The 23,689-nt window shown below is 44.1% G+C and overlaps 1 protein-coding gene across 1 annotated transcript in view; it reads left to right on the forward strand.

Annotated features, from left to right (window-relative positions):
• LOC309567357 (uncharacterized protein) overlaps window positions 1-23,689 on the forward strand; it is a 113,157-nt gene that overhangs the window by 45,875 nt on the left and 43,593 nt on the right. Inside the window, exons 12-13 of the mRNA XM_082272772.1 lie at window positions 1,582-2,043; window positions 14,062-14,247. Of these exons, the coding sequence (XP_082128898.1) occupies window positions 1,582-2,043; window positions 14,062-14,247 (648 nt within the window). The remainder of the gene's footprint in view (window positions 1-1,581; window positions 2,044-14,061; window positions 14,248-23,689) is intronic.

Consider the following 23,689-nt stretch of genomic DNA (forward strand, 5'->3'; position numbering starts at 1 on the left):
CTTTTCGATTTTTTTGTGCTGGATGTTGTAGTCTAGTATAATTCTGATCTCATCATTCTTGGGTTTAACTACTCTAGGGGCAGTTGACAGAAGTGATTCTTGATCAATAGCCTGGACAGCCAACCTATCCTTTTCGAGCTTATCTCTGCAGTATCCTTTTTGCATAAATCTGTCACTGTAAACCTGTGACTGTGATGCAAAATCTATGTCAGAGGCACAATTGCGCCTTAAGCGCATAAACTGACCTTTAGGAATATTGCAGAGCCATGTACGGTGATGGCAACTGTCCAGTGGAATGTACGCATTCCGGTCCGTGGGTTTGGAAAAATTAGAGGTGGTAATTTTGTTTTCAGTGACCGAAATGACTAGATCTAAGAATACTACCTTCTCTTTGCTAGTAGTCCAGGCTAAGGTGATATTTTTGTTGTTGTCATTTAATCTGTCCATGAATTTATTTAGACCATCCATATCTCCTTCCCATATAAGGAACATATCATCTATATACCTTCTGTAGCATGTTAGCTCTGGGGGACGGTCTTTAAATACCACTTCTTCCTCCCAGTGGGCCATAAACAAGTTGGCCACACTGGGAGCGAAACGTGCCCCCATTGCCACACCTCTGGTTTGTAGATAATAAGTCCTATTGTACCAGAAATAATTCCTAGTAAGACAGAACCACAGGCTGCTCAACAGGAAACTTCTTAGCTTTCTGGGTAAATGAGACTGGGAAAAAGCCCATTTGACAGCTGCTTCTGCGGCGTCATGTCCAATTATGGTGTAAAGTGAACTGACGTCCGCAGTTACCAAAATCGTGGAAGCTGTACATGGGAACTCGTGTAGAATCTGTGACGTCCAGATTAGGACAATTCATAGATGTATATTTGCAACCCTTGGTGGTGAAAACCAAGTCTTATTTAAAAGATACTAAACACATCTTACAGATTCTACACGAGTTCCCATGTACAGCTTCCACGATTTTGGTAACTGCGGACGTCAGTTCACTTTACACCATAATTGGACATGACGCCGCAGAAGCAGCTGTCAAATGGGCTTTTTCCCAGTCTGATTTACCCAGAAAGCTAAGAAGTTTCCTGTTGAGCAGCCTGTGGTTCTGTCTTACTAGGAATTATTTCTGGTACAATAGGACTTATTATCTACAAACCAGAGGTGTGGCAATGGGGGCACGTTTCGCTCCCAGTGTGGCCAACTTGTTTATGGCCCACTGGGAGGAAGAAGTGGTATTTAAAGACCGTCCCCCAGAGCTAACATGCTACAGAAGGTATATAGATGATATGTTCCTTATATGGGAAGGAGATATGGATGGTCTAAATAAATTCATGGACAGATTAAATGACAACAACAAAAATATCACCTTAGCCTGGACTACTAGCAAAGAGAAGGTAGTATTCTTAGATCTAGTCATTTCGGTCACTGAAAACAAAATTACCACCTCTAATTTTTCCAAACCCACGGACCGGAATGCGTACATTCCACTGGACAGTTGCCATCACCGTACATGGCTCTGCAATATTCCTAAAGGTCAGTTTATGCGCTTAAGGCGCAATTGTGCCTCTGACATAGATTTTGCATCACAGTCACAGGTTTACAGTGACAGATTTATGCAAAAAGGATACTGCAGAGATAAGCTCGAAAAGGATAGGTTGGCTGTCCAGGCTATTGATCGAGAATCACTTCTGTCAACTGCCCCTAGAGTAGTTAAACCCAAGAATGATGAGATCAGAATTATACTAGACTACAACATCCAGCACAAAAAAATCGAAAAGATATTCAATAAGCACTGGCCGATCCTTCAACAGGACAAAACCCTGGGAGCAATCATACCTGCTAGACCATTGTTTGTGTACAAGAAGGCACCTACTCTCAGGAATTATCTGGCCCCAGGGGTAGTAGACCCACCTACACAGATTAATAACAATTTGTTGCCATATTTATCTGGCTTTTATGCCTGTGGCAAATGCGTAGTGTGTAGAACAGCCAAAGGGAATTTAAAACGAAGGAAGGAGTTCATAGCAAATGCAACAGGTAGGAGCTATGTAATTAAAGATCTGATCACGTGCTCGACTACAGGCGTAGTATACATGTTAGAATGTGACTGCGGCCTGCAGTATGTAGGTAGGACATCAAGGGCCCTGCAAATTAGGGTTGCTGAACATGTCCGAAGCATTAAGAAAGGAAAAACACTCCATCATGTGACCCAACATTTCAAAAAATTCCATAACAAAGACCCTAGGAATTTGAAGTTTTGGGGTATAGAAAGAGTTCACAAGCATTGGAGGGGGGGTAACCTGATCAGAAAGTTAAGTCAACGCGAGTCCTTTTGGATATACGAGACTAAAGTGGGGGTACCCCGAGGCCTGAACGTGGAGTTTGACCTTAATTGTTTTATTTCCGACCGATAATAATGTTTTGATTTCATATTTATTTATATATGCTTTTTAGGTCCTTTATGTGATCCAGACAACAGTGGGACGTCTACGGCTCCGTTTTTAAACTTTTTATATCTTTTTAACAAATCCAATTACTGTTATAATGATAATATGATAAATACTCTAAGGATACAGGGACATATAGGGTAGAGGTCTCTTAGAGTGTTTGCACCTGTCTTGGGTGCAAGGTTGATGAATAAATGGAGGAATATCACCTTTTTTGCCAGGCCCCCCTCCCCCCTGCAAGTATCCGTATTTTAGTATATTTTTTATTCATCATTTCATAAATGGTACATATTTTACCTTTTGTTTGATTTATACAGCCATATCCTTTTATTTATTTTATTTTTTTATTCTAGACCAACAGAAGTCACATCTTGTTTTGTGTCATTTCTAATATATACGATGCTGACAGTTGTGCAAATATGGGAGGAACCATGGACTCTCATTAGCACGATCGAGTATTGTTTACTTCCGGCCATTCCCTGGGACTAGGAAGGAAGGGGCGGTCCTCTAACGATATACGTGGGCGCTCCCTCTCTTAATAGAGTGGCGGCATCTTCCGTACTTATACAAAGAGGAAGCCGCTGTCAATAGGATCCGGTCCGCTCATCCAATCCTAGAGCGGTGATAGGGCGGTCTCCAAACATGGGGCATCGTCATTTCCGCCCTATAGAGAGCGGAAGTGTACTCTGTAACCCTAGCAATGGAGGTTATCCAATGAGAGGATCCCGATTTCCGGTCCAATCAGCAGATATGGCGGTATATTTAAGGGGCAACGTCTACTACCTACCTTCACATACCGCTGAAGAAGTCCCCGCCCATTGGTGGACGACACGCGTCCGGGGGGAAGGAGGAGCTTACAGGCGTTGCCCACTGCTGTCTGGAGATCCGGTGAGGTACCTACGGGACCCGTCGGCATGATTGTTTGATGCGATTTCACCTTTTAATACAAGTAAGAGGCTGTCTTTTAACTTCATTTTGAATAAAGTTTATCAGTATCACGCTATGGGCTTGCCCGGTGTTTTTCCCTATTTCATGGTTTCAAGGGGAGTTGCCGGTTGAAGCCTATCTGTGAGCAGTGCATAGTCCGCTTTGGGAACTTTGTGGTGTTGCGTCTGTTCAGTGTGAGGTCTCTTGGAGGTGAAGTACAAGAAGGAGTACATCCCATCCACCAAGGGGAGATCGCTATAAGAGTTTTATGCTTATATCCAATAAGCCTAAGGTGAGAGGCCATTTCACTCGGTGGTGGATTCTAACACTTAGAGCACCTGTTGATCCTGCCAGAAAGTGTTTTCACTTCTCATCACGGGCTTTGTGCATGGACTCTGATTTTCTCCTTAATGATTTTATGTTGTTATTAGTGTTTTTTAGCGCTGCTTATTGTATCACATATTATTTACACAGGAATTGTATTTTGACCTGAGGAGTGCAGCTGCTTTTCGATTTATTATTGTCCTTCTGCGCCGATATTATTTTCTCTTATATTTTAAACTATCCAACAAACTCATAGGTATGATGGTCAACTGTTTACAAAGTTTTGGCCACTTGGTGTAGATCCCACCCTTTGCCAACTACCACCTACACTGAAGATGGCTGTGACTAGTATAATGTATCTGACACTTTGGAAAACACTTTTAGATACGTGTTGTCTGTCTTGTCACTAAATCCTAACTGAGCTATACTTTTTGCCTCTTATCTTCCTTATGCACATTGCAAAAGTATGACCTAGCTCTACATCTAAAAAATTATCAGTGGGAGTTTCTCTTTACCTCTTGGTAGTCACTCTGCTGGAGTAACTGACTTTCTATGAATACTGTTTGTCAGCTTATTCAAGGCTTTCATTAACATTAGACATCCTATACTGTTGACATCATACAAAATCATAAAAGAAACAGTGTAATATGGACTCAAATTTAAGAAATGCAAAATAGTTAGGGTGGAGTGCAGGAACCATTTTCAAAGTCTGTGCGACTTGAGTCGCAACAATTTGAACGGTTCCATTGCCGGCAATAGGGTGCCACTTGTCATACGATTTTGAACTGTCAAATTGCATGACAAATCGCACTGGTGTGAACCAGGGCTTAAAGACAAACATGCATTGGGTAGTTGTCTAAGTTTGCTAGATGCTATAAAAGACAGTTAAAGGCTATTTCCACCTTCTGCAAAATAAATAAAAGCACCCTTATAAAATCATTTAAAAAAATGTGCATTTATTTTTTTATGCATTGGAGCCTGCAAATCGTTGCATTCGCGATCAGTGGATTGTGGGTGCAGCCCTCTGGCTCCTGAAGGCTATTCCTTTAGCTCAGGTCCATACCAAGGGACAGAGAAAGTATCAATGGACTACAAGTGCAGGGATGTCACCGCACATTGTGTTCCATTGAAAACTACAGGTTCCTCTCTGTCATTTGTGTAATTGAAAGACAGGCGATGTGGGAGGAGCCACTCACAGCTCCACCAAATTCAATGAATTACAGGAACTGGGGGGGGGGGGGGGACTTGGATTGGAAAAGACAGGCGTAGTATTTCCTGTTATACCATAATATGGGTTTACCGTAAAACATGGTATAAAAGATGGAGCAAAACACGTCTTTTCATTGGCTGGAGTTTGATATTACATGGTCTTCATTATATAACCACATTTTATATATAAATATATATATACTGTATATAAAAATTAAAAAAAGATATTTGCCTCTTGAAGTTTTCAATGCTTTATTGTTACAGAGATTTGAATTACAATGAATTCATGTTTTTTCCATTGATCAACTAAAATGATTTTTTTATGACAAAGTGGAGTTGGATCCTTGTAAAGTAATTTCAATTAAGGTAAACCTTGGATAAAAAATCCCTTCACTGTGCTGGAATGCATTCTTTTGGGATATTGTGCGCCCAGCTTCCCCTGTTAATCCATAGATACAGTGACTCATACAGTCAAAACTTCATGAGTGTTTTTTTTTTTTTAAGCGGAACTAAAGCCACCAATTTAAAGCAGAACTAAACCCATGGATTTTAATGTTTGCCAAAACTGTTACATTCAAGTCAGGCCATGAATGATAACTGTCACAATTGCTTGTACCCCCAACTTATCTGTCAAGCCAACAAATAGCTGGTGTCATAACTGATCACATGTGTCGTCATGGCACCTGCAGATCAAACAGAGGATACAATGGTAGTTTTCTTGGCTGTAAGGGATAGGAGGGTTTGGTTTCACTTTAAATGTTTTCTATTCCAAATAATTCTGTATACAAATCAGTAGAAGTAAATATTCCAAAAATCCTAGTAAAGTCTGGTAATTTGAAGCTGCTTATGAACAGTTTGGTTACTTCATACAAGCACCCCCCCCCCCCAACAAAATTAGTATTGCCCCTTTCACACGGATGGACAGATCAGGTCCCGTCTGTCAGTTTTTTAGGCGGATCTGATCGGACCACCCATTGCCCTCTAAGGAGTGGCGGACACCCGCCAACATCCGATCCGATCCTGTCCGCTAAAAACAAATTAATGGGGGATTCGTTCACCATCCGTCTATTGGATCGGATGACAGTCAGAATGAAATGGACAGGCAGTCCTTTCCATCTGACTGCCCATAGAGTACAGCAGGCTGTGTCCGTGTCCACTCTGCATAAGCGGAGCGGATACAGACCGGTCATCTGTCTGTTCAGAGGGGATCAGCCATGTCTTTATGGACCTTGAACAGATTGCCCACTAAGTAGGCAGGTCTGCTGCCAGAGTCCACCTATCTGAAAGGGGGATAAATAACAAACAATTGTTTATTATTGTTTAATAAATAAAAATTATTCCACCGAATTTGCCTTTTAATTGGTCAATGCCCTCTATTTAGCCTCGGTTCACACTAGGGCGACCTGTGAGGCGACCTGGTCGCCTCACAGGTCGCCGCAGGTCGCCTCCCATAGGGAAGCTGCGGACCCGTTCCAATAGGAGCGACACAAGTCGCTCCGACCTAGAAAAAGGGTCCGGAGCTTCTTTGGGGCGACCAGGAGGTGACCGCCATAGACTTCAATGTTATGAAGTCCGTGGCGGCCGCTCCGAGGTCGCGGCGCGCTGCTCGCACCGCAATCTCGGAGGTCGCCCCGGGAAGTAGCGTCGCGGTAGTGTGAATCGGCGCTAAGATGGAAATTAACAAAAAAATTGTTTCAAGTTTACAAACACAATTAAACTTTATTAAAGTAGACCAAAACTCAATTACAAAAATCTTATAAAGGCATTGCGAGTTTGCGACCCCTGTATACAGAGCTCTCTAGCTGCAGTGCAGTCCGGTGATCAAAGTCTATGGCAGGCTGCAGCTGGATGGGGCTAAATGTACTGAGTAGTACAGCCGATTCGGGCCCTATACGTAGAAGTTCTGAGTTCTGGCCATTTGTCCCTGAGCCCATAGGGCCCTTAACACTTAACTATCAGTACAGGATTCAGCTCCATCCAGGCAGCTGACCCAGATGCTGCACCTGTCCCTCATGGAGAACTGAAATGCCGGGAGGCATTCACTGCAGCTAGACAGCTATGTGTGCAGGGGGCTATAACATGTCCATTGTCCATGTCCATAAATGTGCAGTTTTTATTAAATTGATACCTTGTGATCTTGCCAAGTAGGTCCTTGTTTATGCACTTCCTGTATGACAACAATCTCTTAGCTGTGCTCCTATGTTGTCACCCCATCTTATGCTCCTTTGATGGAAACCACAAATGCTCATGCCAACACACATTGCACAGACATGGTCCACTCTTGTCACTATCGGGGAGTTGGGACAGAGCAACGCCATGCAACTTACACGGAAAAAGTACATGTAGACAGGAAGTGGCTGAAGAGGCTGCAGATCAGCAGCACTGAGATACAAAACAAGGTTAAAAAACAGTATAATATGGAAACAAAAATGCATTATAATTCCTCATGTGACATAGTGATTTAGCAAACTAAATATCATCCAGTTAAGGTTTAGATCTATTTTAAAGCCCAATTCTAAATTGGGCAAAAACCACATAAAAAAAGTATCCCCAGCAGCTTTTAAAAATAAAAAAGTAGCTCCGGCTGTTATATGCAACTGATCTCTTGATCTGTCCTCCACCCCCCTGAACCTAGGAGGGGGCTAGGGTCCATTTCCCCTCCCCATGGACTTAAAAAAAAAATAATGCCACTCTCTGCAGTCATTGCTGCTCTCTGCACCATTTAAGATCCGCCCACCATCAAAAGAAGAAGAGGGTGAAGAGCACCTATAATGCCAGCGGACCAAAGACACCTGTAAAAAAATGTTTTTTTTTAGGATTTCAGAGTTGCTCCAATGGGCAGAAGAGGCAAACAAGTGGGGAAGGGAAGGGAAGGGTAAAAGGGGGGGGGGGTCCAAAAGTTGGGTTTTAAGATTAGAGCTCAGTTATATAACTGAAACCCAAACACCAGCCGTATATGAAATAATCAGCTCAATACTTGACCACCAAAACTGTGAGCAACATTACCCCCAAAAAGTGAAAAAGTGAGTTTCACACATAGGAAAGGAGAAGATTCAGAGACACACAAAATATATATATATATATAATTTTCTTTAAACATTTGAAAATAAAGAATTCCCCCGTGACGCACTTATGAGCACACACCCCACCAATACCTCTGTACTATGGCAGCTATACCAGCAGTGAGTAGGGAGCTGGCCTTGGCTGATAACACAGTGTAAGAGACAGATAACAATTCAGAAAAAGCTCCAGGGACTGACAGAGCACTGGCAATCAGCTGAAGGACGACAAGTACTGATCCGGCATCCATAGGAAACATGAGGAAAGGTGAGATGGGTCTACCACCAGGATGAATACTGGGAAGGATATGTAACAATAACAAGCTTGATGAGTGAACTTTATCATTGTAATGGGCTGTTGTATAGTCTGATAGCCTAAACACAGACCTAAAGCAGTGGTTTTTAGTATGTGCATTTACCTGTATTTGACTATAGCTTGCTTCGGAATTGTGTTGTGCTGAGAAAATCTAATAAAACACATATGCTGTACCTATAGGGCCTTGATATTACTTGAATTACTTGACCTTCAGAAGGTTTTACATGACCAAGGCAAATTTTGCTACTGCGCTACTTTAACCGGCAATTGCATCATACAAAACTGTATGCAAATAATATTTATATCATTGTGTTCACACAAATAGAGCTTTCTTTTGGTGGTATTTGATCACCACTGGGTTTTTAATGTTTTAATGTAAACTAAAAAATACTAAAAATTTTGAAAAAAAAAAACCTCTATTTTCTACTTTCTGTTATAAAATATGTCCAATAAAATCTAATTTCTTCATACATTTAGGCCAAAATGTATTGTACCACATGTCTTTGGTAAAAACTATGGGAACTTTGTGGACACTAGTATAGTTCTGATCGGGATTAAGATACTGATTTATACAGACACTACGTATACTGGTAATGATCAGAGACCTATAGTGTGACTGTGATAGTGTCCCTGGGAATCTGGCGCTAACAGACACTGGCTGGGAGGGATGCTAACTGACACTGACATCGCTAGTCACAATAATACAGTGATCAGTGATATTACTGAACACTGTACTAATGGCCCTGGCTGGGAATTGCTAACATTAAGGGGCAATGAAGGGGTTAAAGTGGGGTACACACTAGTAAGAAAATCTGCCGAAAATTCCCGTCCGAGGTCAAATCGGCCGATTTTCGCCTAGTGTGTACACAATTTTCAGCAGCCGATGCTGACATTTTCAATGAAAAAAAACGGATGGGACAAACACCAAAATGTTTATCATCCATCCCCAGACAACCAATTTTCGTTTAATGTGTATGCAGTACGTCCGTGAAAAATCGGATACGAAAGACCACGCATTATCTGAAGTTGCTGACAACTCGGAAGTCTGGAAACAAATGTCCCAAAAAAAAAAATCGGATGAGAAATTTCGTGAACATTTATGCACTGTCAACTAAAAACGGTAATGGATGCTGAGCAAGAGAGAGAAAAATTGGAGGATATTTCGTCCGATTTCCATCAAGTGTGTACTGGCCTTAACTGTGTGCTGAACAAGTGTAATGTATATAATGCATGCTGCTTTGGCTAATAGATCTGTCTGCTTTTTCTCCCTGAAATCAGAGTTGATTTCAGGGAGAAGAAACTGCTAAATCGATCTCTGTGCACCCAGTGTTTGTCAACACAGAACTCTGTGCTGTGATTGGCCACTGCCAATCAGCAGGTGAAAAGCCAATGACAAACTCATGCTGTGTCCAATCACAGAACGAGTTGTCAGGAGGCCTGCGATGTACAGGTATGTCACAGTTCCTGGCTGTGCCACCCACATCTACTGTGAGTAGGTCGTCAAGACATTAAAGTAGATGTAACCCTAAGGGCCCATTTATGCTAACACTTCATTGTACTGTGTGTGTTTATCGCAACATGCAGGAATACACATAACATGTGTTACTACCTTGCAATGCCATTTTAACCACTTCAGCCCCTGAAGGTTTTACCCCCTTAATGACCAGGCCATTTTTTGTGATACAGCACTGTGCTACTTTAACTTACAATTGCGGGGTCGTGCGGCACTGTACCCAAATAAAATTGATGTCCTTTTTCCCACAAATAGAGCTTTCTTCTGGTGGTATTTGATCACAACAGGACCACAGCAGGACCACCCCCCCCGGCTCACTCACCCTGCCTGGACATGTGCAGCAGCAAACGGCGGCAGCGGTTTCATCTTCTTCCCCCTCAGTCTTCTGCGTCTCCTCCCTCCTCCTCCATGGCAATCGGGCAACGGGTCTCAGGACCCGCTTCCTGATTGGCCAGGAAGAGGATCTGTGTGACAATAGCGAATATTCATTCACTATTGTCACACAACTGGGTGGGCTTGGGGCGCACTGCGCCCCAAGTCCACCCTTTTTATTTAGCCTATTAGAGCCCCTGGCTCTAATCACATGGTTAAAAAAAAAATCCCCATTGAACTCCATGCGTCTGGCGCCCTGCATGTAGATTAGGGGGCCGGATGCATGGATAGGGGGGCAGCGCCCCTGCGCCCCTAATGCACCAGCCGCCATTGCTCTGCAGTATTTATTTTTTGTGCTATAAACAAAAAAAGAGTGAAAATTTTGAAAAGAAAAAAATATTTTTTTTACTTTCTGCTATAAAACATATCAAATAAAAAAATTTAAAAAATCGAATTTCTTCCTCAGTTTTGCCCAATATGTATTCTGCTACAAATTTTTGGTAAAAAAAAAAATAAATCCCAATAAGCATATATTGAATGGTTTGCGCAAAAATGATAGCTTTATTTATTTTTTTACTAGTAATGGTGGTGGTTGGCAATTTTTAGTAGGACTGCGACATTGCCGCAGGATTTCAATGTTTTATTTTAATTAAACCCACATATTTAAAATAGTGAAAAATACTTTTGAAATCACTTTATCATGTTAAAGATAAATTAAAGGCAGGATTTTTTTTGTTTTTTAATAACAAACATGTTATACTTACCTTCTCTGTGTAATGGTTTTGCACAGAGCAGCCCCAATCCTGTCCCTATCCGATCCCCAGCCGGCGCTCCTGGCTCCTCCTCCTTGAGCTGTGCCCCCACAGCAAGCCATGCTCTGAGGGCACTCTTGCATGCTCGCTCCAGAGCCCTGCTCTGAGGGTCCATAGGACACACAGAACGGAGCTCAGCTCTGCCCCTACTCCCTCCTCACTTTGATTGACAGCTGCAGGGAGCCAACGGCTCTGCTGCTGTGCTTCAGCCAATGAACAGGCAGTGACCTGACACAGCAGTCGCTCTCGTGCACATCGATGGATCGGGCTTGTATTAGGGGGGCTGAAGGGGAAGCTGCATACTGAAGGTTTTTTACCTTCATGTATAGAATGAATGAAGGTAAAAAACTTTCAGCCTTTACAACCACTTTAAGGTTTAGTGATTGGGGTAACACATTTAAAGACAAATTGCACTTACTCTTTTTGCCCATTTGTCCTGGCCCAAAATTAGCCCACCCTTCCCCTACGCAGATGCATAATTACCAGATCTGATGGCCACAACCTTGTCTGTTTGCACCCAGCAGTGGAAGGCTCCTTCTGATGCATATGCCTGTGCAGTACAGCTCCCTTGAACTCTATGTGGTTGTCTCCCGGCAGGGAGCTGAAGGTAGACAAGCTCCATAGAAGCCTTTAGGGCTGTACAGAGTTGGCGTGGCCAGGAGGGGGAGCTTTTTACAGCTGGGTGTAAACAAACAACGAAGACTGTAGCTGTTGCACCTTGCTTAATATACATCTGTGAAAGGGGAGGGTGGAATTGCTTAGGTCAGGGCAAAGGGGTAAAAAGTATAAGTGTACTTTGTCTGAAAGTGTTGTCATACACTCAACCCACCTGTCCAGCCATCTGTCCTTTTGAAATATTACTAGGCTGGTATTTGAATTCCACTGTGTACCAAAGATCTGTTCTACATCTGATCTAATTTCAATGGGCTGCCCTACTAATGAGAAACATGCTAAAAAAAATCTGGAACTATTACAGTATCTAAAGGAAGCTAGGGGACTAGCAGCTCCTACTCCACAAATTTATTTTCTTGCGGCCCATTTGCAGCATTTGGTACGGTGGGACTCCGAGGCTTTGGTTAGCGCTTTATATCATTTAATTCCTTGTGTGTTTTAGGGACGCTCACCACTGCATTCACTGGGGTCGTCAGGGTGCTCTGCTCTTTCTGACATGCCCAACTGTGTGTTGATGTTCTAGGTGTGGGTTGCTGTCAATAAGTGATTGGGGGTTTCTTCCCTTACTAAATATACCCCTAATTGGGGTAAAGACAGGCTCTCTGAGTTATCCACCCTACAGGGCTTCCAGAGGTGTGAGTGGCAGGAGTTCATATTCTTGCACAATTATATGAGAATGGTTTACTCAAATCCTTCGACCAGCTGATGAGGGATTTTTCTCTGAATCCTAGGTGGTTCTACAAATATTTGCAGCTACGTCATGCTTTGCATGTTCAATTTTCTTATTCACTTGTTTGGTTTACCTCGGTGCCAGTGTTAGATAGAGTAGTACAAGTGACTTCCACCAATGGCCTCATCTCAGCTAGCTATTTAGCCCTTTTAGAGAGCTCCTTTCATAAATCCTCCTTGCCTTTCAAGAGCAAAGTGGGAACAGAATGTTAGGCACATTCCAAAAAATGTTTGGGAAGAGATTCTTCAGACACCCTTCCTTGTCTCATTCTCCCCTTCGCATAGGTTAACCCAGATTTTAATTCTTCAAATGGTATACAGGCATACCCAACTTTTAAGTACACAATGGGACCAGAGCATGTACGTATATAAAACGAAAATGTACTTAAAGTGAAGCAATACCTTTTTTCATTTCTCAATGCATGTAAATACACTAGCTCCATAGGAAATCTTGGTCAGCTTGACATGGCACTGCTCCCAAACCATAAGTGACAAGGACACCAAGCTTTGGGAGCATGTTAAGGGGATCCAGGACTATGACATGGTAGATTACCTAGGCAAGCTGGCCGGCCACAAATATGTTGTAGTCCTGGGTCCCCTCTCGGTGCTCCCTAAGTTTGGTATCCCTGTCACTTATGGTTTGGGAGCAGTGCCATGTCAAGCTGACCAAGATTTCCCATAGACACCAATGTAAAAAACCGGGAGTAGTGCCATGCCATGCTCACCAGGCTGTGTCCGTACTCGCGAGTGCACTTAAAGTGAGTGTACTTAAAACGGGGTATGCCTGTATAGGACCTTGGAATTTTTGTGTGCTATTGGCTTGAGAGCCGATTTGGCCTTTTCTAGATATGGCAATTCGGGGTCCCTGATACACCTATTGTGGAGCTGTCCTAAACTCCAGAGGTAATGGGCGGAGGTTTTGGGCACACTTATAGGACTTTAAGATGTGAACCTTTCAGTGGATCCTCTTACGTGCTTATTGGACTACGTTGATTTTTTATGTCCTTAAGCCACCAATGCGGATCACTGTTGTATGTGCACTCTTTGTGGCCCAAAGGCAAATTGGCCTTATGTGGACTTTGATGCAATTTTGTCACCTTGGTTAGATCATATGAGCTCAGTTTAGGTTTAAACCTGTGTTAGGTTTCAGGCTCTTTTAGATATAGCTGTTTCGTTCATTTTATTAAAAGCGGGCCCATATGCAATGTCGGTTTTTGATTGGCCGTTATTATGCTATTTACTTATTCATTGTTTCAATTGCATTCAGGTATGCTCTGTGTATTTGTAGGTTTGTTTGTTTTTTGTTTGTTTCTTTTTGTTTTTTTGGGTATTTTGTTCATTTTGTTTATGTGTGTATGTTTTTAAAACCTTTTCAAATTGAACAAAATCTGATTGAAAAAGAATTAATGGCACCACCATACATCTGCAAAAGGGCATTGCATTCCTGTGTGTTGTGGGAAGGCATACAATTTTGCACTGGTGGGAACAAAGCCTAGTTGTCCTCTAAGATGCTACCGTAGATATATCTGTATTGTGTAATATGGAATATGTATTATCAGTAACCTATTTGTCATTTTGTTTAAAATAAAAAAAATATTATAATGTAACTATTTTGGAGGGTGTGCAATTATTTCAGATCTATGAAGGCTAATATGTGTTTTGATTTATATGTCAGATCGACCACCTGTAACATGTGATCTCCAAGTGACAAGAAACAACAGTGAGCATCGTACCATTGGCCTAAGCAAAGAGGCATGCCTATTTCTAAGACGGGGACAGGAATTTACGATCACATTACAGTTTCAAAACCAGACCCTAAGACAGGAGGATCTGAGCAGATTTAGCCTCATTGTGGAAACAGGTGAGATAAAACGTCAGTTAACATTACATTAGGGGCAAAGTGCAGACAGGCTCTCTTTAAGGAGGACCTGAACTGTGGAAGCTGTGCTTGTAAAACACAAGCAGAAAACAAAGGACTAGTCACCATTATAGCCTGTAAGCTTTCTGTAGCTGTTCTTTCCTATATTACTGACTTCCAATGTCTTGTTCTACATTGTGTCTCTGTGTGATGGTGGCCATCTTAGCAGAGGAGCAGGGCTTTGCATCCTCAGGTCAGAGCTACCCCCAGATACCTCTGATGACTCATGGGGTGAAATTTTAAGCAAAACTAAAGTCCCACTATAAAAAAATGAAAGCACGAAGGCTTTTCAGAAGAGACATTCAATTTCTCTTCTGCAAATTGAGAAACCTACCTACCTGCTTGCAGTATTCTTTAGAACAGTGTTTCTCAACTCCTGTTCTCAGGACCCACTAACAGGCCAGGTTTGCAAGATAACGGAAATAAATCACAGGTGATATCATTTGCTGCTCAGTGATTGCAATATTCTAGTCTGCATCTCCCCAAGGTGATACTTAAAATATGGCCTGTTAGTGGATCCTGAGGACAGGAGTTGAGAACCACTGCTTTAGAATGTACATTGGTGGTTCAAGCTCAGTTTACATTCACAATACCTGTGTGCCAGGATAACTGAACTCTGTGTATGTGCAGGAATCACATCATCCTGTGCCAGTCAACGAAGACAGCCACAGCCCCGCACCCAGAAGAAGCTGGGTAGAAGATACCTGAGCCAGCGAGAAACAACAGACTGTTGAAGGAAAGGTAAGTATTGCTAAGTTTAGTTACACTTTAGGAAGCAGCTTGGGTAAGGCGTGACGTTGTGCCGTAAGCAGTTAGCACACAGAAACCAAGCTTGGCAATAGTAATACAGTATATTGTAGAAAAGATCAGCAAGTAGAAACAGGTCCGGCGGGGATGCAGCCCCTTCAGAGTCACTTACAACTGTAACAGCAGTGGAGCAGAAGTCTGAAAACCTCGAGATGCCAACAGCCTCTGCCACGAGGAGCAGAATGTTGCCTTGCCGGAGCAAACCCAATGGGCAGGCTCCCTTGGAGAAAATGGCATAATCCCTGTACTTTCCCTACTCCTCCACAAACTTTCCCTGACTGTAAGTACTGTCCCTGACAGATCTATGCTAGCCACTCGCAGAATACGGCCAAGCCCGGGAGCCAGGGTCCTAAAAAGGCTCTGCCCTCACCCAAGATGGCAACTGAAGTCACATGGGGTGTCAGCATCCAAATGGATAGCTGTCTCCCTGTGTTTGAGGAAATCATAGAGAAACCAAGTTCCTCACAACTCCCTCCCCCATCTGCATTGCCGCTCTAGTGCAACACCACAGCCTACAAGTAGAATAGGAATGAGCCAAACACACCTAGGTTTGGTTTTAGTCAGGTTTGGTAAACATTACTAAAGTTTGAGTAAATATATTGCTACCATACATACTCCCACAGAACGAGCACAAAGTACGGCGTTCAGGCGAGCTGCCAAAGTTCGGTCTGCACTTGTGTTTGGATCAAACCTTGAGCTCATCCTTACAGCAGAGGTTCAGAAATTCACTTATTGAATTAATGAGAAAACAAGAAGATTCCTTGTTCTGCAGGTCTTCAGCTATGACTTCATTTTCAGGAAAGGAGAACAGTGAACAATACAGTAGTGATATCATGCAATCTCACTCCAAAATTGGTGATACCGCCTGTCCGCTCTCATCTGATCCCATCCGATCTGATCCCCTGAACGGATGGAAAATAGGGTTTCCATCCGTCCGGATTTCACGGACAGGATCGGATGAGGATGGCAGCGGGTGTCAGCAGACATGTCTCCGCTGACACCCACTGCCCCATAGGGATGCATGGAGGATCCGATCAGATCCGCCTAAAAAACTGACAGGCGGATCTGATCGGATCGTTCGTGTGAAAGGAGCCTAACAGTTCCTTGAATGCAATAAAGAAAAAACAAGCAGCAGAGGGGATGTGAGCTGGTCTACAGCCATCAGATTTTTTTTTTTTTTTGGTAATGTGTCTCTTTAAACATTCCTTTCAGTAGAAAATACATTATTATATATTTACTTGGTATAAGCAGTTTAACAAAATGTTTAGCAAATCAAAGTCACTATATTTTTTATTTGTTTTTTTAACTTATCAGCACTGTTCAGGAGATATTTTACCATTGCCCCTTATGCTGCCTATATTTGTGGCAATTATTTAGTCAATTTAAACCACTTTTAATCAATCAGGAATTGCAAATATGATCTACAGTAATTTCCAGAAACCATACAATCTACCACCCATGAGATTGATCAACTACCAAAATTTGATCAAATGTGAAATGGAATCTGGTTTAGTGTGAATGGAATGAACCTGTCAATTTGCAACATTTCAATTATGATCAAAGTGAAATAAAATCAAAACTGAAAAAAAAACTGTGGAAATTTAATCAAAAGCAATCTGATTTGCACCTTCTAGGGCTCAACATACCTTGCTTAGCCTGTTGTTGCTCTAAGCCCATAAAGCACTAATTCTATATTGGAAGAAGCCCTTACGGGAAGGGACTGGTGAATAAAATGATACTGCTCTTTAAAGCCACATACCTGAGCAGAGGTTGCCCAAAGAAATTTATAAAAGTTTGGCAGACCTGATTGGATAGCCCTGCCACTGTTGCCTGAGAATTTTATGGGTCATCATGATATTTACAATAGGATTGCTTAAGTGAGGGGGGGGGGGGGTACATGTAGGGGAATTGCTTTAGGAGCCCTTACTCGCTTACTTTGCATAATATCGTCTCTTGGTCTCCTTTATACTTCTTGATCCTCTGGTCCTCATTGTTTGGGGCTTTCTCTCCCAGTGTGGTGATTTATTATTGTCTATATAATATTATAGGGGAACTGCATTTATGTTTTTGTATGCGTTTTCTTTGATATGGGATTGTTATTCTCAATTCCCGAGGGAACATTCAAAGTTCAAAGACGTGGAGGTTTTTAATGGCATTTTGCCTAGACGAGGGGGTGGAGGAAGGTGGGTTGGTTGATTTTTTTGTGCTGTTTTTGTTTTTTTGTATTGTACTGAGCCCTGTGTGGCGAAAACTCTGTTTTTCTTGTTACTTATACCAATGTTTCTCAACTCCAGTCCTCAAGTACCCCCAACAGGTCATGTTTTCAGGATTTCCCTCAGATAAAACAGCTGTGGTAGTTACTAAGGTAGTGAAACTGATCAACTCACCTGTGCAAAATAATGTAAAGCCTGAAAACATGACCTGTTGGGGGTACTTAAGGACTGGAGTTGAGAAAGATTTACTTATACAGTACATACCTAATAAAAAAAAATTTCCCCCCAAAAAAAGCAATCTGATTTTTCTGCTGCTTTCAAATTAAATTTAATCGTCTCGCAGTCGATCAAAACCACTGTTTCCTGACACCAACATGGCAGCATATAGCTCCCCCCCTATATCAACCCACAGGACCTATTTAAATCTATAAAAGTCTGACTGAGAGCAAACTCCCCCATTCTCCTTTTTGTCATCAAAGATCAACACCTACAGACCATTCCACTCAGGATAAGCTCTCACCTACCGACTACGTCGGAATCCGTCAGGGTTCAGCCTCTCCCAGGCGCAGTCCCACATCTTAGGTTGCTAAGCACACCGACAAGGTGGGGAGCCCCTTCTGTTGGTCATTTGGGGCCGAGGTATTCTCTATTCAGAGACAGTATTCCTCTTGTGACATGCCTGCTGTGAAGTCTGGATCCAGCAGCTGGGACGCATGGTGTCTGTGTTCCTTTAAAAACTCTGCATCAGGTTTTTTTTTTCACCACCTTTATACTATGTTATAGTGTGCGGTAGTCTCCGGTGGCTATGTTTTTGGGGCCTGGAGATGCCGGCGCATGCATGGTTTGACGCGAGGATGCGGCGGCCATCTTAGTTGAGGGAAAAGTCTTCCCTCAAGTGACGTTGCCTTCCTGGATAGGAGAGAAGAAGAAAGAGGGATGGCTGGAGCCTTCTATGAAGCACCCTATTTAAAGGGCACACAGATTTAGCAATGGATGTCTTTTCAGTCAGGCATCCACACCAGCAGGTACTAGCAGGCGCAAGCAGAGTTCAGGTAAAGCTTGCTGGAATGAGGATGGGTTGGGGATGGGTTGGGAAGGTCCTGTTCAGCCAAGAACTGGAGAGATTAAAGGTCTAGACATCAGAGAGGGCAACCAACCAGAGGAGCGCCTAACAGGGACATGGATTTTGGAAGTTTCTGCCCTTCCAAGGACTCTAGAAGAAACTGGAGGGGTACACACTCAACATGCCTAAGGTCACAGAGAGCTAAGGTCCCTGTGGCTCCTTCAGGTACTCAGAAGTCCTTTTGATGCAAGGCCAGCCTAGGGGGCAGTTGGAGCCAGGCTGCTCAGATTTGCCCAGTTCTGGCAAGATCACTGCCAAGATCGGTGGGTTCAGTCCACAGTGATGCAGGGCCATTATTTGCCATTCAAACAACAACCTCAGAATACTCCTTTGCCCCCACCAAGACAACCCAGTCGACCCTGAAGTTAGCTGCTCTTCAAGAGTACATCAATATCTTGCTGGGTCAAGGGGCGATCATAGCAGTTCCGGCCTGTCAAAGGTTTACAGGCTTCTACTCACCTCTATTTCTGGTCCAGTAAAAGACGGGGGGCTTCAGACCAGTAATCGATCCCAAGAGATTTAATCGATTTATCCGGATAGAGAGACTCAAGATTGAGTCCCTCAATACTATAATCCAGATAATTCAACCAGGAAACTGTATGATTTTGGTGGACTTGCAGAATGCCTACCTGCATGTCCGATCCATCAATCATACCAGAGGTTCCGCAGGTTTGCATTAGGAGACAGACATTACCAATTTGTCTGCCTGCCTTTTGGGCTATCCACTTCTCCTCGAACCTTCACCAAGGAACTTGGTTGCGGTTTTAGCCCCTCTGAGGGAGAAGGAGCTCAGAGTCTATCATTTCTTGGACGATATCATCCTGTGGAGACAGAGAGAGCTCCTACTGTCCACCTTACAGGCATTTGACTGAATAGTCAATCTTCAAAAGAGCCAGCTGGATCCAACAAAGAGTATGCTCTATTTGGGGGCCCAGTTCAATACTCGGGAGGCCAGAGTTTCCTTGCCTCTTCAAAAGCTCCCCAAGATCAGGGAGAAATTCCAGCAAGCATTGGCGGCATCAGTAATGTCAGGATTCCAGTGCATGAGTCTACTTGGGATGATGGCTTTGTGTATCCCGTTGATCCCCTGAGCGCACTGGAAACTCTGAGATTTCCAACAAGTATTCCTGAGGCAGTGGAAGAAAGTGCATCTATCCCAGCCAATCAGGATCAACAACTGGATGCTCCAGAGTCTCTGGTGTTGGATATGTCAAAAAACGTTATTACAGCATCTTTCATTGGAGACACAACAATGGATCATTTTTACCATAGACACTAGCGCAGCAGGGTGGGGCGGCACCTGCGAACAACACAAGATTCAGGGCAGATGGGAATTTTCTTCTCAGGGCCTAGTCTCCAACATCCTGGAACTTCGAGCAACCTTTATGGCGTTAGCCATCTTACTGCCTTACATACAAGGTCGACCAGTCCTGCTCCGTATGGACAATCAGCAGCAGTATCTTACATACATCGTCAAGGCGGAACACACAGTCAATCCCTTTTTGGAGAGAGGTGGAGCTGATCATGTACAATAATTGGCACAACAACACATCAGATTTGAGGGCCATATATCTTCCAGGCCGTCAGAACCTGGAAGCAGATCGCCTTTCTAGGCAGTTCAAGGGTCCCAACGAGTTGGCCCTTCACCCCGAAACGTTCTAGCAGATTGTCCACCAGTGGGGACATGCACAACTGCATCTTTCTGCCTCATCAACTAACTGCATGTTCAGCAGATTCCTCTCACAATATCCACATCCAATGGCAGAGGGGGGGACGCCTTGACCCATCCTTGGGTGGCACAACTGGCCTATGCCTTCCCTCCAATTTCTTTGATATTGACATTTCTGAAGAGATTGTTGGTAGAGAATCTGACAGTCATTGCGATATTGCCCTACTGGCCTCGCAGACCATGGTTCTCGCTGGCAATGGATCTCAGCATGTGCCCTCTGATCATCCTGCCAGTGACTCCTCATCTTCTGTTGCAGGGAGAAATCCTGCATCCACATCCATCCCGGCTAGCCCTCGTGGCCTGGAAATTGAAAGGCAGGGGTTGCAAGAATTAGGATGTTCCCCAGAAGTTATCAGAACCTTACAGAGCTCCAGAAAGGTCCACCAATTCCATATACTCCAGGATATGGGATAAGTTCACAAGCTTTGCGGGCCAAACGTCAGTTTGACCCCAGTGACTCTAATGTGTCCCAAGTCCTTTCTTTTCTGCAATCCAGACTGTACTTAGACCTAGGTTCACTTAAAGTGCAGATCTCAGCCATCCCGGCCTTTACCCAAAGGAAATGGGCAGCAAGCTCACTAGTGGAGCGCTTCATGAGAGCGGTGCTCAGACTACACCCTCCCAAAAGAAATAGGTTCCCTCAATGGGACCTGGCAACAGTCCTCAATTTTATGGCAATCCCTCCTTGTGCTCCTACGGAGGATTGTTTGCTATGGGACATCACCTTGAAAACTGATTTTCTAACAGCCATAACCTCAGGGGGAAGAGTGTCAGAACTCAAAGCACTGAGAGTTACTGAGCCTTATACTGTGTTCTTCCCAGATAGGATGTGCTGAGACCATTGGATCACTTTATCCCAAAAGTGGCTTCAATATTTCACCTCTCCAGCGAATGGGTGCTTCCAGCCTTTCCAGAAGAATCAGGTGCTGACCTGCATGAACTGGACATTCCAAAAGTCCTCAAGTCCTATCTCCAGGCTACATCTGCATTCATATGTTCTGACAGGCTTTTCATCCTACCTACTGGAAAATTGAAAGGTAAGGAAGCTTGGCCAGAACCATTTCAGCGTGGATAGTTAAAAATATTTATCGAGCATATAGAGTAGCCAGGAAGGATCCTCCGGTGGTGGTTAAAGCTCACTCAACCAGGGCAATGTCTTCTTCTTGGGCAGCATGCTCAGGACTGCATCTGGAGATAGTCTGCAGAGCGGCAAGCTGGTCTTCAGAGCATATGTTGTTAAGACACTCCAGCAGCTCTCACTACAGTAGAGATTGGGAGGAAAACTATTCAAGCTTCTATTGTCGAATAAACACTACGTTTGCAACATTAAATCCTCCCCCTGCAAAGCTCATTATTTATCATATGCAGTGGCGTAGCGTGGGGGGTGCAGGGGGGGCGGGCCGCACCGGGCGCAACATCTGGGGGGGCGCATCCGCAGTGTCACTCTGTCTGTCTGACTATGACATACACAGTTCACACACTGTGGCTGCCTCCATGTCCAGATGTCCAGCGCAGCCACCCTATGACTGAAAATGGTGGGTCGGGGCGGGGAGGGGCTGGACTGTGCCTCACCTGTCCATTGGTGTAGGGTGGGGTGGCGTTGCAAACCAAGCCCTGCCTATGCCGCCTCTCCTCACTGCTCAGTCAGATTAGCAGTGAGTGAGTCAGCAGCCTGGCGCTGTCACAGAGTTGGTTTTTTTTTTTTAATCACCTGATTAGAGCCAGAGGCTCTAATATGCTTCAAAAAAGGGTGGACTCGGGGCGCCGAGCAGTGCGCCCCGAGCCCACCCATTGTGTGACAATAGCGAATGAAAATTCGCTATTATCACATGGATCCTCCTCCTGGCCAATCAGGAAGCGGGTCCGAGACCCGTTCCTGATTGGCCGAAAGGAGGAGGCGGGAGGACTCAAGGAAACGCGGGGAACTGAGGAGAAGCCGCCGCTGCAGGTAAGTCTCTTTGCATTGAAGGGGGCACGCTGGTCTGTCTGCATTGAAAGGGGGCATGCTGGTCACTCTGCATTGAAAGGGGGCACGCTGGTCTCTCTGCATTGAAAGGGGGCACGCTGGTCTCTCTGCATTGAAAGGGGGCACACTGGTCTCTCTGCATTGAATGGGGGCACACTGGTTATTCTGCATTGAAAGGGGGCACGCTGGTCTCTCTGCATTGAAAAGGGGCACGCTGGTCTCTCTGCATTGAAAGGGGGCACGCTGGTCACTCTGCATTGAAAGGGGGCACACTGGTCATTCTGCATTGAAAGGGGGCACGCTGGTCACTCTGCATTGAAAGGGGGCACGCTGGTCATTCTGCATTGAAAGGGGGCATGCTGGTCTCTCTGCATTGAATGGGGGCACGCTGGTCATTCTGCACTGAAAGGGGGCACGCTATTCTCTCTGAATTGAATGGGGGCACGCTGGTCATTCTGCATTGAATGGGGGCACGCTGGTCTCTCTGCATTGAATGGGGGCATGCTGGTCATTCTGCATTGAAAGGGGGCACGCTGGTCTCTCTGCATTGAAAGGGGGCACGCTGGTCTCTCTGCATTGAAAGGGGGCACGCTGGTCATTCTGAATTGAAAGGGGGCACGCTGGTCATTCTGCATTGAAAGGGGGCACGCTGGTCATTCTGCATTGAAAGGGGGCATACTGGTCTCTCTGCATTGAATGGGGGCAAGCTGGTCTCTCTGCATTGAAAGGGGGCACGCTGGTCATTCTGCATTGAAAGGGGGCACGCTGGTCATTCTGCATTGAAAGGGGGCATGCTGGTCTCTCTGCATTGAAAGGGGGCACGCTGGTCTCTCTGCATTGAAAGGGGGCACGCTGGTCATTCTGCATGGAAAGGGGACACGCTGGTCTCTCTGCATTGGAAGGGGGCACGCTGGTCATTCAAACTTGTATTTAGATGCATTTTACTTTGAAAGGGGGCACGCTGGTCATTCAAACTTGTATTTAGATTCATTTTACTTTAATTACATCAGTATTTTCATAACAAACAATACATGTGCTTAGGGGGTAAGGGTTTCTTTAACTAATCTAGTGGAAGAGACTCGAGTGCTAAAATCCCGCGGGTTAGGGGGCGCAAATTACTTGCCTTGCCCCGGGTGCTGACAACCCACGCTACGCCAGTGATCATATGTATGCCGCCATGTTGGCATCAGGAAAATGGAAAATTGTATCAAATACGTACCGTAATTTTCCTTTCCTGATGCCAATACATGGCAGCATTCAAACCCTTCTTCTGATTTTTGTGCTTTATACTGAGAATGGGGAAGGTTGCTTTTAGTCAGACTTTTATAGATTTAAACAGGTCCTGTGGGTGGATATAGGGGTGGAGCTATATCATATGTATGCTGCCATGTATTGGCATCAGGAAAGGAAAATTACGGTAAGTATTTGATACAATTTTCCATTTTTATATCTTTGAATGTTTTGCAATTGTGTTGAAAAATATAACAGAAAGTTACATTTCTCAATCAAATAACCAGGTTGAGATAATGACTGGAAGCCAATGGCTG

The sequence above is a fragment of the Pelophylax lessonae genome (genome assembly GCF_965119305.1).
Source record: "Pelophylax lessonae genome assembly, chromosome: 11".
Classification (NCBI taxonomy): Eukaryota; Metazoa; Chordata; class Amphibia; order Anura; family Ranidae; genus Pelophylax; species Pelophylax lessonae.